The sequence below is a fragment of the Tachypleus tridentatus genome, chromosome 13, assembly GCF_004210375.1.
Source record: "Tachypleus tridentatus isolate NWPU-2018 chromosome 13, ASM421037v1, whole genome shotgun sequence".
Classification (NCBI taxonomy): Eukaryota; Metazoa; Arthropoda; class Merostomata; order Xiphosura; family Limulidae; genus Tachypleus; species Tachypleus tridentatus.
The window spans coordinates 196,371,220-196,386,089 of NC_134837.1; the positions used below are offsets into that span (position 1 = coordinate 196,371,220).

The 14,870-nt window shown below is 33.6% G+C and overlaps 1 protein-coding gene across 1 annotated transcript; it reads right to left on the bottom strand.

Annotated features, from left to right (window-relative positions):
- Window positions 1-5,424: 5,424 nt before the first annotated feature.
- Window positions 5,425-10,084, bottom strand: LOC143237266 (small ribosomal subunit protein mS39). Its single transcript, XM_076476329.1, has one exon. The coding sequence runs from the start codon at window positions 10,076-10,078 to the stop codon at window positions 8,039-8,041; it is 2,040 nt and encodes a 679-aa protein (XP_076332444.1). The 5' UTR covers window positions 10,079-10,084; the 3' UTR covers window positions 5,425-8,038.
- Between the last annotated feature and the right edge of the window lie 4,786 nt (window positions 10,085-14,870).

Sequence of the window (14,870 nt, forward strand, 5' to 3'; positions counted from 1 at the left end):
TGGAAAAGCATCACAATACATGTTCCAAAAACTTAAAAAGAGTTTAGAGTTTGACTTCTCTAAACTTCTGGTAAAAATCTTTTTTCAATAAGTTCATATCACTTCAGTCAAGCCACTTTTAATTTGTCATAATACACAACTTATTCTGATGTCATGCCTGCATATACTCACAGCCCTTTTCCTTTGAGAAGTAGGCTAAAACAGACTGCACAGTTGCCTTTGTTTCATCTCTGAATTTTTGGGGATCTTGAGTTGGCTGGCCCTGATTCTGTTGTAATTCTTGGCTCCTTCTTCCTTCACTTGGATAAGCTTTGCAACTTCAATTTGCACACTTATTCTATATATTTTCTCTCTCCTTTCAGTCTTGCATTCTTTATCTGTGGTTGCTCTTCTTTTTGTAGTCCTTGTTTAACAAACTACTGTAATTCACTGTCTTTTTACCCAACGTGTTCTCATCTATCTATCCATTTATCAAAATTGTACATGGTTAAACAGTATGATTGTATTATCAATTTTATTTAAGCTATGACTGCACTTATGTGTATATAGGCCACTTATTTCCAGTCATTTGCCACTGTATAATCCTGTCTGTGTCTTGCCAAGTTTCAGAAACTTACTGTTATAGTATATATAGTAATGGGTATGTTGAGCTAAGAATCCTTCTGCAGTCAGCAAATAACACACACTCTATTTGTTCTTAAAATTATATAACTTAAAACAAGTTAAACCTGTATGGAAGAAATTATTCTCAGGTCAATTAAATTGCTTTAAAATTCAGTTGACAAGTCAAACTATATTTCTCTACTTCTATAGCAATTGTATCATTTAGTTGTTGAGTTTTACCATAGCTGCATCCTGAACTTCCAGCAACTGCCTGTTTTTTGTACTTCAAACATTCACCTGCCTTTTGTCAATGTCCAGAGAGACCAGTTCAATCAGTTTAAAACACCCTTTGACAAAACAATTTATCCCCTTATTTCTTTCAAATTTCAATTTCCTTTTAACCAATGACCCATTAAGCCTTTCATTCCCATCACAGTTAACTTTATGTTTTATTTTTATTTTCCATATGATTTTACTTTTAGTCTTTGGTTGCCATTATTTATATGTCTATGGCTTAAGCCTTCTAGTAATCTTCATAGCCATAACATCAATGAATTACAAATACAGAATAAATTAATAATACTACAATAAACAGTCTTTTATATCTGACAAATACATTTATCTTCAACAGGAATTATTTATCATCATCATTTGTACTTAAGATGACTTCATTATCATCACTCAGAGATCAAACAATCACACCATCTACAGGGGAAAACTCCATGGGTAATTCTAAAATTTATGAGTGAAGGCAAGGAATACTGTGTAATGGTTGGTAAGTCAACCACCAGTATCAGCCACATATAGTGCGTACAGAGTACTTCACACAATGCCATAGCTCTTTGGATTGGTTGTGGCTGCAACTGGCACAAACCATGAGGCCTCAAATTTACAGTACAAGTTGATCTTGTGGATTATATGCAAGGTAGAAAATATTACTACAATTAAAGAGTAAGTCAACATAAAGTGAGGTGAGGATCTTCTTAATACAGTGGCCAACCAGAGTACTGTTGTGTTTTGTAACCAAAAAATACTTTTTTTTAACTCAATTTTCAAACAATGAAATAAATAATTTCACTGTATAAACATCCAGAAGCAATTATTTTCATATCAGTATCCCAAATTTGAGGGGTAGGGTGGGGGGTTAAACTGTCCATATTTTTTCTTCTTTATTATAACCTTCTGGTTTCTATGTAATTATTACAACTGATGTACAAACTACAAAACTTACATCATCATTAACAATCAACAGTTAATGTTTTTGAAGAAATTAGGGATTACCTATGCTTCCCCCTCAATTTTTTTTTTCTTGAAATGGCACCACTGGCTTACACCAACAATTCAATTTTCACACAATTTTTTTCATTATGTTATGTAGTACTATGCTTGTATAGATTCTTAAAAATTAATGCTTTATATACCATTAAAAATGGTATATAAATTGTAACAGAATCATTGCCTCTTAAAATCTCACAATGAATATCTAAATAACTGTAATTTTATACTAGGCACAATAAATAATAGTTAAAAAACTAAAAGAGGGTCTTGGAAAGTTCACATAACATCAACCATTGACTAGTTTTGTGTGTCTTTTCTTTACAAAATATGAAGGTTATCTAATTATATTGCCCATGTGGTAAGAATATCACATTCATAAATATCAAAAGTCATTCAGCTAAAAATATTAACCATCTGCATATTTTAAACAATTTTACACCAATAAACATATATAACAGAAGAAAATTTGTAAGTTATAATATCACTAAACTACTTGTTCAGAAAATGTTCAAAATTCAGAACTGATACGAATTTAATTTTGGCTGGTGAGCAACCTGTATGAAGGTGATTTTGTGCTTTTGGTCAACTCTGATACAATTATATTATAAAAACCAAAACCATATATGTATATGAATAAACCTCAATCTTGTTCACTCTGAAATAGAGTAGAAAAGGGTCATTCCATGTCAAATCATTCAGATTTTGGAAACTTTTCCAGGTGACCCCCTCAGAATGCCTTGAAAAAATTCACATGAGCTCATCTACCCATATAATGAAAAATTGCCAAAGATTAGATCAATATCTCTAAGAGTTTCTGATTTACAGCCCTGTAAAAAAAATTTTTTTTTGGAGAATTCATTTTCGGGCAACTTTTGCTGCTTAAAACTGCAAGAGTAATGGTGGTAGAAGGCTGAAATTTACTACATTGACTGAATTAATCTCACCAAATTCAAAAATGGTCTTAAACCAAGTTTATATCTCTTAGGATTTTTTATCACCTGAAAACCTAAAATCATAAACATTAATTTACTTAATAAGCCATAGCTCTAAGACTTAACATGATACAAAGCTGAATTTTGTTTTCAAATTTCCTGTAACATATCAGTTGATAAATCAGCAATTGTTGTAATTAAAAGTATATTAAATCTCTTGTAAAAAAACTTTAGTTGCATGCAACTTTTTATGATCTTCTGACCATACGTTTTTTACTCAAAAAACAAACAAACTTCAATTCAAGTGTGTTACTGTGTGCAAATATATCCATACAATTTTGAAAAATATCTGTCAGAATTTTATGAATACCACTAAAATATTCTTACCAGCCTTTCACAATGTCAAAGGATGAAATTGTAAGAAACAAGAAAGAATTAATTCATTTCTGAACAAGTTTATTGGCATAACTAGTTAGATCACATGGCAATGCAAATATATTGTGTATGCATTACAGTTATGCAGATGTGGCTGAATTTCAGATTCATAATATAATAAATATAAAGGTAAATCAGACACAAAAACCACAACACTACAACAGGAGATAACTAGAAAATTATAGTCACACCAAACTGCAATACTCGTGACAATGAAATGTTTCAAAAACTGCTTTGGCAATAAATTAGCCTTAACAACATCAAATAAACATTGCTTTGTTCAGACAGCTTGAATAAATTTCTGACATTCGAGTTTGATTATGCTGAAATCACTTTGACTTAGAACATAGTGGTGAGCACTACTGCCTTGCACGGTAGGTGCACTTATCAGACAAAGAATATGTTGGAAAGGAATCCAGCTTTCATCTTTAAGTGATCTTGCAAGCCATGTGAACTGTTTGTTTCTTGATTTCTACATAAATGACACCAACACATCGGAATTTTCATCTGATCTATCTTTTATGTTTCCCACATACCATTCATGATCGTATAAGCATGCCACATATTTCCCTGGCTGATAATTGTCATTGCTATCATTAGACCATATTTGAGCTGCTGCAGCATCACTTTCACTGTTACTACCAACAGTTACACCTGTGTACACATCATCATCTGATAGCCTTCTCATATACAATTTGTTGGTAGAGTGGGGAATAAAGCTATGATGTGACCTAATACCAGCCACAGTTTTGCATTTTTCATAGTGCTCAAGTAGATCAAACTTTACACAATTATGCAGGACTGATTCCTGATTGACAAGAAAGGACTGAATGCCCTGTATGTGGTCCTTTGCAGAATGGTACACACCAGAGACACTCAAGATTTGATAATTTATTATTTTTCACAACCTTGATTTTGTTGAAGATCATGTTCAGAGATGTAAGAATATATGGTAAAGGCTGATTAGAATATTTCAATGGGATTCATAAGTTATTTCAAAATTGTATGGTTATATTTGCACACAGTAACACACCTGAATTGAATATTTTTTGTTTCAATAGACTTTTAATTACAACAATTGCTGATTTATCAACTGATATGTTATAGGAAATTTAAAAACAAAATTCAGCTTTGTATCATATTAAGTCTTAGAGCTATGGCTTATTAAATAAATCAATGTTTTTTATGATTTTGGGTTTTCAGGTGATTTTACAGCCTCGCTATGAAAATCCTAAGAGACATAAACTTGGTTTGAGACCATTTTTGAATTCTGTGAGATTAATTCAGTCAGTGTAGCAAATTTCAGCCTTCTACCACCATTATTCTTGCAGCTTTAAGCAGTCAAAGTTGCCCAAAAATGAATTTGCCAAAAATAAAAAAATATTAACTAAATTTTACAGGGCTGTAAATCAGAAACTATCAGAGATATTGATCTAATCTTTGTCAATTTTTCATTATATGGGTGGATGAGCACATGTGAATTTTTTCAAGGCAATCTGTGGGGGTCACCTGCAGCCCCCTGGATGATTTGACATGGAATGAACCAAAAACAAACTAGCACTATGCAATCTATTATTAGGTTTTCAAAATAGCACACAGTTTAAAATAAACATCTAAATAATGAGTTATTAGAAGAATGTAATCCCTGCCAATTACTCTGCCTTATACCAGAAACAACACTTCTAAAGTCAAACTGATTACTGTTATTATAAATTGTATTATTTTTGCTTTTTGTATATTAAAAGATATGTGTCAAAAATGAAAATTGTGCATATCAATTTTGTTGGCAAATATCATAAATTTGATATATAAACATTTAATCAATCTCTAAATTCAAATTTCCAGTTATCTGAAATATTAATATGTAACATTCATAACATAATAAATTGGAGACTCATCCAAAATAAATTATACCATGTAGAATTACTCATGTTTGAGTGCTAAACTTGTAACCTGAGAGTCGTGGGTTCAAATCCCTATCACACAAAACATGTTCACCCTTTCAGTCAAATGGTTGTTATAGTGACAGTCAATCCCACTATTTGTTAGTAAAACAATAGCCCAAGAGTTGGCAGTAGGTGACTAGCTGCCTTCCCTCTAGTCTTACACTGCTAAATTAGGAACAGCTAGCACAAACAGCCCTTGTGTAGCTTTATGAAAAATTTAAACACAAACATTACTGATATAAAGCATTTTTATACTTCAACCTTTTCCCTTCTACACATATACGTTAGAGGTGTTAAGTATAAGATTCAAAACTTTGATGTACAACATGTTATAGGTAGAATATATTTTTCAAAATAGATATTTCACTATAAAAGCTAGTTTTAAATAGACTGACATGTCAGATTGTGTAACAAACTACTCAACATACACCATCCAGTTTCTTGTTATCTCACTCATCTGTATTTCTTTCAATTATCAAACACAATTACATTATCCTTAAAAATAAATTTACATAAAAACTATAACCTTCTATTATGAATGCTATGCATTATTTATTACTTCACACATATCACAAGCTGAACAAAATGTGTAAGGCAAATTATTACTGCAAAAATAATAAGTTATGACTTATTTGAAATGAAAAACTTATGCAAATGTTAGTTTTCAAACATTTAATATACACAATAATTTGTAAAAATTATTTTTAGTTGAAATGTCACATGTAAAAAATAAACAAATGTAAACAACAATGCAACTCTCAATACATCCAAATACATGTGATTGTAGCAAGCAGGATTTCCTGCCAGGTCTTGACTCCTGGTTGTTCAGGATCACATATTCAGTGGAATATTTATCAGATGTTGACTTGAATTTATATTAAAAAAAACTCAATTTTTCCTCTCATCAGATTCACTTCAAATGTGGCTTCATTAGAATTTGATATTTTTGTTTTGAACATCTTTTAATTTATAACAACAGAACTGGCCAATACAATACAAAACAGCAAAATATAACAAAATATGATAACTAATTCAAGTGTGAACAAATGTTCAACATAAAACTATGAGGGCTGTGATAATAATTCAAACCTTGTATATGACCATTATTCATGACTTCTACACAAATATAATTAAAACATTCTTGCTGTTCTAGCTCCTGGTGTGAATGCAGATAGACATGCATAAGAACCATACAGATGGATTACACATTATTCCCCTGGATCTCCTACTTACCACGTATCCTTAAGATAACAGTCTGTAATAATCATCACATAATAATTTTAATCAAGTACAACAGCAACATTTAAATGTATTTGTAGTCGACAACAAACAAGCTGCACTTCTGTTTTACCTATGCATAAACATATAACCAGGTGGTTAACAAATATGGCTCCCTTGACCACAATGCCCCTTGTAATGCTTTTAACATTTCTGACATTCACTGGTAAATTAATAAATTAGTTAAGTATCAACTAAGCTCTGTTTTATGAAGTTAGCTCAACTAAAGGACTAATTAAAATCAGTAGTTTAACTAAATGACAGTATTTCTAAAAGCTACCTTACTATCATAGAAGTTGCTAGATTTAATTAAAACTATTCTAAGCCTAATATATCCACAGAACACATTTAACATTGTGCTACACTTACAAGTTTCCTGATATGTGGGCCTCTTTCTTTTATTTTTGTTAATTCAACCATCAGTGGGTATATTCCTAAGAACTAAAGTTAATACTATTTATGAAAAGGATAACAAAAGACACCTATAAATTAATGGCCATATAGTTCTAGAGAATTGAATGAAAGGTTTACAAAATAACTTAATAAAATATCATATCATAAAGACAGACAACAAGCATTCACTTCTGAAAAGTCTTGCCTTGACAATCTAACATATTTTTAAGACTTATCTGATTGAAAGCAATGGTTAGGACTCGGTGAATTTTAAATGTTCAAAAACCTGTGGATAAAGTGCTACACATTATTAACCAATACAATCATAATGGTAGCAGAGTGGGACAGACCAGTTAATAAGACTAATGAAAAAAATAAAATATTTGTTACTAATGTTGTCCAGTCAAACTGGTCCCTTGCTATCAAATTTAAAGTGTCTCAGGGGTTCATTATTGGACTTTTTTTAAATTCACATTAACATAATACATGAACAACAAGAGACTATTTGGTTCCACATGGCTATTCCTGAAAACCCACTCCAGACAAAAAATAAGTCACTATTTATTTTCTATGAAATCATCAATTCCTGTTACAAGTTCTTTTAAAGTGCTAGCATTCACTCTTTCCAGTAGCCAATCACCCTATTAAAAAAATACAACTGTCTTAACTGGAGCCTAGCTTGTCTTTTCCAAATCTTAAACACACATCTTCTCATCTTATTGTCTTTAGAAGATAGCACAATTAATTCAGAGGTCTTTACCCTGAATAATACCACAAACTTTAATATAATCTCTTACCCTTCTTTTCTCAAGCTGAGATTTTAATCTATTTCCATAACATTATCAAACTTCAACAGATTCCAGTTAGAGCAGTTATATTTTTCTAACAGGATGATTGACTTATAGAATGAAATGTCATCAACAGAAATGGAGGTCAGTATAATACAACAAAATCTTAAGAGGTGGAATCAATAATTTACCAAAAATAAAGGGCATTTTACATTTTTACCTTCTCCAAGATTGGGTGTGTAAGGATAGTCTTGAATGACCATATGGTCTCTTGTCTGTACATTACATTATTATCTGAAAGGTTCTCATTTTAAAAATACACTTTGTAATTGATAAGGTGGCCACTTAAATGTTAAAATAGACTACCCATACATACTGAAGACCTTTATGTTGCAATTTGTTCATTTTCTGAAGTTTCTGGATTAAGCAGAGACTGAATCTGCATTTTTTGTATTTCTGTAAAGTTTTGGTGTTTCAACTGTTCTTTCATCAAGTTACCAAGGTCAGTATGACCAACTTCCATAGCATGCTTCAGACAAAATATTGCTTGGTCAAATTTTCTTTGTTCCAATGAGGCTAAACAAAACCTTTTCAAACTTTCACTTTTAGCATTACCAATAATACGATCTTGTTCCTTATCTAACTTCAACATCACTTCCCATGCTTTATCCATATCACCTGCATTCAAACATACCATCATTACATCACCTAACATTTGCCCTGTCCACTGAATCTGAGATCGCATCCTGGGATGTTGGCTATCAATACGTTTTTTAATGTCCCAAGCAATTACAGCAAACTGTTTCTGCAATTCTAAATCTTCTGTTCCACGAGCTATTGTGGAGAGAATGAGTGTGACAATCTGTTCTAGTAGTGCATGATTAAACACAATGATATCTGACCAGAGCTGGGGGATGTAATTCAGTGCTCCATGCAGATCAACAGTCTCAATTATATCTAACATAACACTTGGTTCTGGAGTGTAAATATGTGGAACACATTTATTGTAAAACTCAAGGAAAACATCAATATTTTCAGTCTTGCACAATAACTTGAAAAAATGTTGATAGTAGATAGATTCTCTGAATGAGTCTCCAATCAAACAATAATTATCTCCTTTCTCTAGAAGTGCATGAATACGATATGCTAGCTCTTTATCAAGTAGATGATTATGACACACATCCATAGCTGTAACAAAAAAAAACACATCTTTTGGATGTCTTATCTCAAGATCTTTATCTTCTATGTACTGCATGATATCGATAAGAATGGAACTAGTAGGCCCACTGTTTCTACAAAATATTGTCAGAAGATAATAGTAGCTTCCAAGACTTGGTTCAATATTCAACTGCTTCATTTCAGCTATTACCTTCAGTGCTAAAGGCTTAGCACTATGCCACAAGCCAAATTTGCTAAGAACTTCGAGCACAGCATTAAAGGTACCAATATTTGGTAAGAGACTTTCTCGTTTCATATTCTCCAAAAATTCCAATACCAATGTCCACCGACTATCTGATTTTTCTCTTAGAAATGGTACCAGTGCTAAAAGGCTGTTATATGTTTCTGTATTTGCAGGTATTTGTTTTTCTTGCATTTTTTTATAAAGATCATAAGCTTTTGCTACATCAAAATACTTTGCCCTACCTTTTAACAGTGCACAGTATGCTCGACTATCCTTCTTTTCCATTGAAGCAAACAGTTGTTCTGCCAAACCATTATCCTTCCATGTTTTACGTGTTTCTCGACCTGAAAGTTTTTTGAACCACCGTTCTTCACTAAACTCGTCACCAGAAGATTCTTCACAATTAAAAAAACACAATAATTCGAGTAAAAACTGTTCAGTTTCATGACTTAAAGTTACATTTTTCTCTTTTATCTTTTTGTAGACCGTAATTGCATTCTGTACTTCTACTTTGTAAATATAATCGCGTAGAACATCCTCACTTATTTCACTATCGTCAGCTACTTTTTCAGCAGGCATAAAGGCTTTTATATTTGGTTCAGCAGGATTATTTTTAAAACTGTCAGGATATTTTTCAAGAAAGTACCTTGCAGCTTTTCTTCCGGATTCTTTTGATAAAGCAAACGATCTTTTAGCAACGTTACTGGCTGGAATGAAATAAGGATCATCATGATATTTATAATGTGGACCAGTAAAATCTTTACCAACTGTAGCCGCTAACGCTTTCAATATATCCGTCGGACCTCTAGGTATACGCTTTGGAATAACGATTTCTTCTTCAACGCTGCTTCTTCCATCACATAAATCGTCTAAAGTTTTAACAGTAACTTCATAACTAGATTCTGTTGCTGATAAATTCCTAAAATAATTACTGATACAAATTAATCGACTCTTAAAAGTATTATTTTTCCAATTTAATACACATAACCGTATTAACCCAGCCATTTTGATATAAGGTAGCATGCGCCATCTAATGGACACCCAAGTTTTCTACATAAAGCACGGCGTAAATGTAATATGTAGGTACACGTTTGTTTGTTTGTTTTGGAATTTCGCACAAAGCTACTCGAGGGCTATCTGTGCTAGCCGTCCCTAATTTAGCAGTGTAAGACTAGAGGGAAGGCAGCTAGTCATCACCACCCACCGCCAACTCTTGGGCTACTCTTTTACCAACGAATAGTGGGATTGACCGTAACATTATACGCCCCCACGGCTGGAAGGGCGAGCATGTTTAGCGCGACGCGGGCGCGAACCCGCGACCCTCGGATTAGGAGTCGCACGCCTTACGCGCTTGGCCATGCCAGGCCTGTAGGTACACACTTGTGCAAATTAATTGAAACAAATGGTCATTTTACAATATTTTCAGCATGGCGGCTGGTGTAGGCTTGCTGTGCCCCGCTGATTTCCTTTAATAGTCATTTTTTTCACACAGACGGCGTCATTAGCTGTGTTTTGCAGTACGGTTGATCTATTTCTGGGATGTATGAAGAAATTTTGAGGAATATTACGTCATTCAAAATTGCGTTAGAAGGGCAAGGAGACCAGTCAAAAAGCAACTTCTTACCAACTCAATGAAGAAAAAACGGAATCAATGGGGTCTGAAATACAAGAACTGGACGCAAGAACAATGGAGGAAGGTGTTATTCAGTGACGAGACTAATTTTTTCGTACAGGGTCAAAGAAGTTTGCATGTTCGCAGATCTCTAGGTGAGAAGCTTCGAGAATCTCACATCAGTCAGTTCGTAAAACATCCCTTGAAGAAAATGTTTTGGGGCTTTTTCAGCTATTATGGCGTCGGAGGCTTACATATCGTAGAAGATATGATGCGAGGACCACAGTACATCGAAGTTTTGCAGAGAAGAGTCACTCCAGAATTGAAAAAGAGATTTCCAGATGGATCTGGCACTTTTCAGCAAGATCTGGCTCCGTGTCACACATCGAAACTTGTGAAGAATTTTATGACCACGTGCTGGACTGGCCTGGAAACTCTCCAGACTTAAATCCTATTGAAAATCTTTGGGCGATTTGTAAATAAAGGCTTCGGGGAAAAAACTGTATTACAAAAGATAAGCTAATTGAGGCAATAATTGAGGTGTGGTACCGCGATCCAAAAATTAGTAAAGATTGCAGTCAAATCGTGGACTCGATGTCAAATGGATTAATAATCTTCTGAATAATAAAGGCGGTCATATCGTGTATTAATTTGTGAGTAATTTTTGAATTCTCAGAAATAAAACGCAAAGAATTGAAAAAAATCGAAATTTTCCATCTTGTTTCAATTAATTTGCGCAAGGGTGTATATAATTTTAAGTTTAAATACGAATAACAATAACATTTTATGTTATTTTTACGTAAGTAGTTTGCTACACTACACACCTGAAAAAAAAAAAAATTGTTCTCCACGAAAGCATTCTTCGACATTCGAGAATCGAATGCATTCGAGGAGGTCACTGCTTAGATACATTATCCACCTTGTGAAAATTTCGATTGCAGAACTTGTAATCATGCAGATTACGGGGTTGCCAATCAAAATAAAAAGCAAGTGATGGGAAGAGAAGGCAATGAAGACAACATTTGTCCATTATCACCTACAATGGTAACGCCATTGTCTAATAACTTCATAACCGGTCTGAGCTAATCAGCTAAAAAGTCTTAATGGCCTTCACCAATGCAATTGCTGATGATGACAAAACTCTTTTCAATAAACGAGAGAACTATCGTATAAATGATTTTAGATCATAGCTGAGACCAAATGAAAAACCTCTGCCTCTAAGAAAGTATAACCTCTACCAAGAAAGAAGCCTTGGAAATCAAAACAAATTACAGTACGACTGACCATCACAACAGACTATCATATACTCTAACAGATCCGTCTACTCAAACAGCATTGCCAGAAAATGGCTGCAAGATTGTCAAAAAGTTCAGTTGCAATTAGGGTTGGGCCTGGCATGGCCTAGCGCGTTAAGGCGTGCGCTTCGTAATCTGAGGGTCGCGGGTTCGCGCACAAGTCGCGCTAAACATGCTCGCCCTTCCAGCCGTGGGGGCGTTATAATGTGACGGTCAATCCCACTTTTCGTTGGTAAAAGAGTAGCCCAAGAGTTAGCGGTGGGTGGTGATGACTAGCTGCCTTCCCTCTAGTCTTACACTGCTAAATTAGGGACGGCTAGCACAGATACCCCTCGAGTAGCTTTGTGCGAAATTCCAAATTCCAAACAAGCAATTAGGGTTAACATATCGTGGCTGAAAGAAGAAGTCTACTTCTTATAAGCTGAGCTGGCACGCAAAATAACCGTCCTGGCCAATACTAGTAATACTATCATGACAACTATTACATCCAGTCATGAGACAATTGCTGCCTCAATGTATATGATGACCAGCCTGAAATAAGGGCGAAGAAGCAAATCCTCGTGCTTAAGTTAAGTTAGTGTAAATATTTGTAAGTCCTTATTTTAGTAACTGAAAATCGTATATGTATATACGTGTGTGTTTCTAACTTAGCATTCTATTTTTTATGTTTAATTTGTTGTGTAGATGTTTTGTTGACTCTTGTTTTGATCTCGTATTAAATTATTTTTTTACTGGTTTAGCAATGTGTTTTGATTATAACTATTTAATGGTTGTGAAACGTATTTGACTTATGTTTATTTGTTTGTTGTAACAAGTTTATTTTGTATTTTTATCTTCTATTATGTTTTGCTAAAATTATTTTGATACGTGTTCTTATGTTTTGTAACGGTATAGTTTCATATTAGCATATATCAGCATTAAAAAAGGTTCTTACTTGTATAACTTTTTATTACCAAATTGTAGTTCATATTAAAGAATTCAGTTTTTCGTAGTAGTGTAATGTTTTACCATAGGAGCGTAGCAACTGTACACGGGGTGCACACTAAATAGAACCCGATTGGAAAATTCACAGAAAGTCCATATATTCTGCGCAACGCCTATGTTTTGCTATATTTTTTGTTTACTGGACTGATACAGTGCACCAGATTTTAATTTTGTGTTTTACGTTAGTTAACTTATAGTTTCAAGAGGGGTATCCTTTCTAAGTTTATTTGTGCAATGCTTTGTTTGTTTGAATTTCGCACAAAGCTTCATATACAATGTTTAAGCCACTTTTTTCACCAACTAAATCTAAAAAAATTCTAGAAGTTATTATTTATTTATAATTTTAAACACTTAATATATTAACACATCACAAAATAAAGAATATATTATTTTTTGTATTCATACTAATCTTACTATAATGAATGCAGTGTCTATATCAGTTCTTATGAATGTAACTCCAACTCCTTTGCCATCTAGTGAATGACACCACAAACACAAATCCGAAAATAAAAATCATACTTTGGATATTCAAGATTCAGAAAATTAGAAAAATAACTATGGTATGTGCAACAATTTTTTCTTTATAACAACACAATTTCAAATAAAAATACTCTACTCATAACAAGAGCATGACTTTCACGACTACTGTACATGAGGATCTGATATATCTTTATTGATATGATTTTTACATGTAGCACTGAGAAACTGGAGTTTTTAAAAGCTATTTTTTTTCGATAAATGGTACCACTTTTAACATATAAAAACATTACAGTTTATATCAGTAAAACGTGTATGAAACCACGTTGGTAGATATGAGGTATATTTTCATTCCTTACCATCTGATAGCAGTATCAGGCTATCGTGACCTCAGAGTAATACCTTCTTGTCATGATGTAGGTCATGTTGAGATGATATCTATGTGGTTCAGTTAACCTTGAGAAGTGTAACGTTTTGTTTTATAACCTCCCCTTTTTTTGGTTCTTACAGAAACGCCTACGATGGTGAATTGCTGGTTGTCTAGATGCGCTAACAGCGCCCCTTTAGCAACTCTCTACCTGCTATTTTACAAAACAAATTAGTTTTTGAAACCTCCCCAGTTTATTCGTGCAATCCAGCTTTTAAATAAGCTCTACAAATGTTACAAGGTAGATTTAAAGCTGGGTCAAAGAGAATGTTGAACATTTGTTTTTGTACGAAAATTTTCGCTCCTCCACCCTAGAAGAAACGCTATTATTTTCTTATTCTTGATTAGTTTAGTTTGTTTTGAATTTCGCTCAAAGCTACACGAGGGCTATCTGCGCTATCCATCCCTATTTTAGCAATGTAAGGCTAGAGGGAAGGCAACTAGTCATCACCACCCACCGCCAACTCTTTGGCTAATATTTTACCAACGGATAGTGAGATTGACCATCAAATTATAACGGCCTCACGGCTGAAGATACCAGTATGTTTGGTGTGACGGGGATTCAAACCCACCTCCCTCGGATTACAAGTCGATTGTCTTAACCACCTGGCCATGCCGGGCCCTATAGGCAGTGAACGTTATAATAAAAAGTTAGTAATTTCGTGGTTAAAAAGGTTAAAAAGGTTAAATTTCAAAGAAAATGTTTGTTAGAGAATACAGATTATTGAAGACCAAAAGATTTGTTAGTTTTGATCGTGGACGTTTAATATCAGATTGAAGTGAAAGGTTAAAAAAAAGTAAATATAATTGCTGCTGGTATGCTAATAAATTTAAACAGTTTTTACATTTGTGATAACGAGAAAACCCACTTGTAGAGAAAATTATATATGTAAAAACGTCTGGTATGGGTAGAGAAAGCACTATGTAGAGGAGCGAACAACGTTTCGACCTTCTTCGGTCATCGTCATCCTTCACTCAATTACACACTTGCTTTCAAACATATGGTCAGCTATCGATCAG

What these genes read in the sequence shown, in the direction of transcription:
- LOC143237266 (XM_076476329.1), bottom strand. Translation starts at nt 10,078, where the DNA reads ATGCTACCTTATATCAAAATGGCTGGGTTAATACGGTTATGTGTATTA.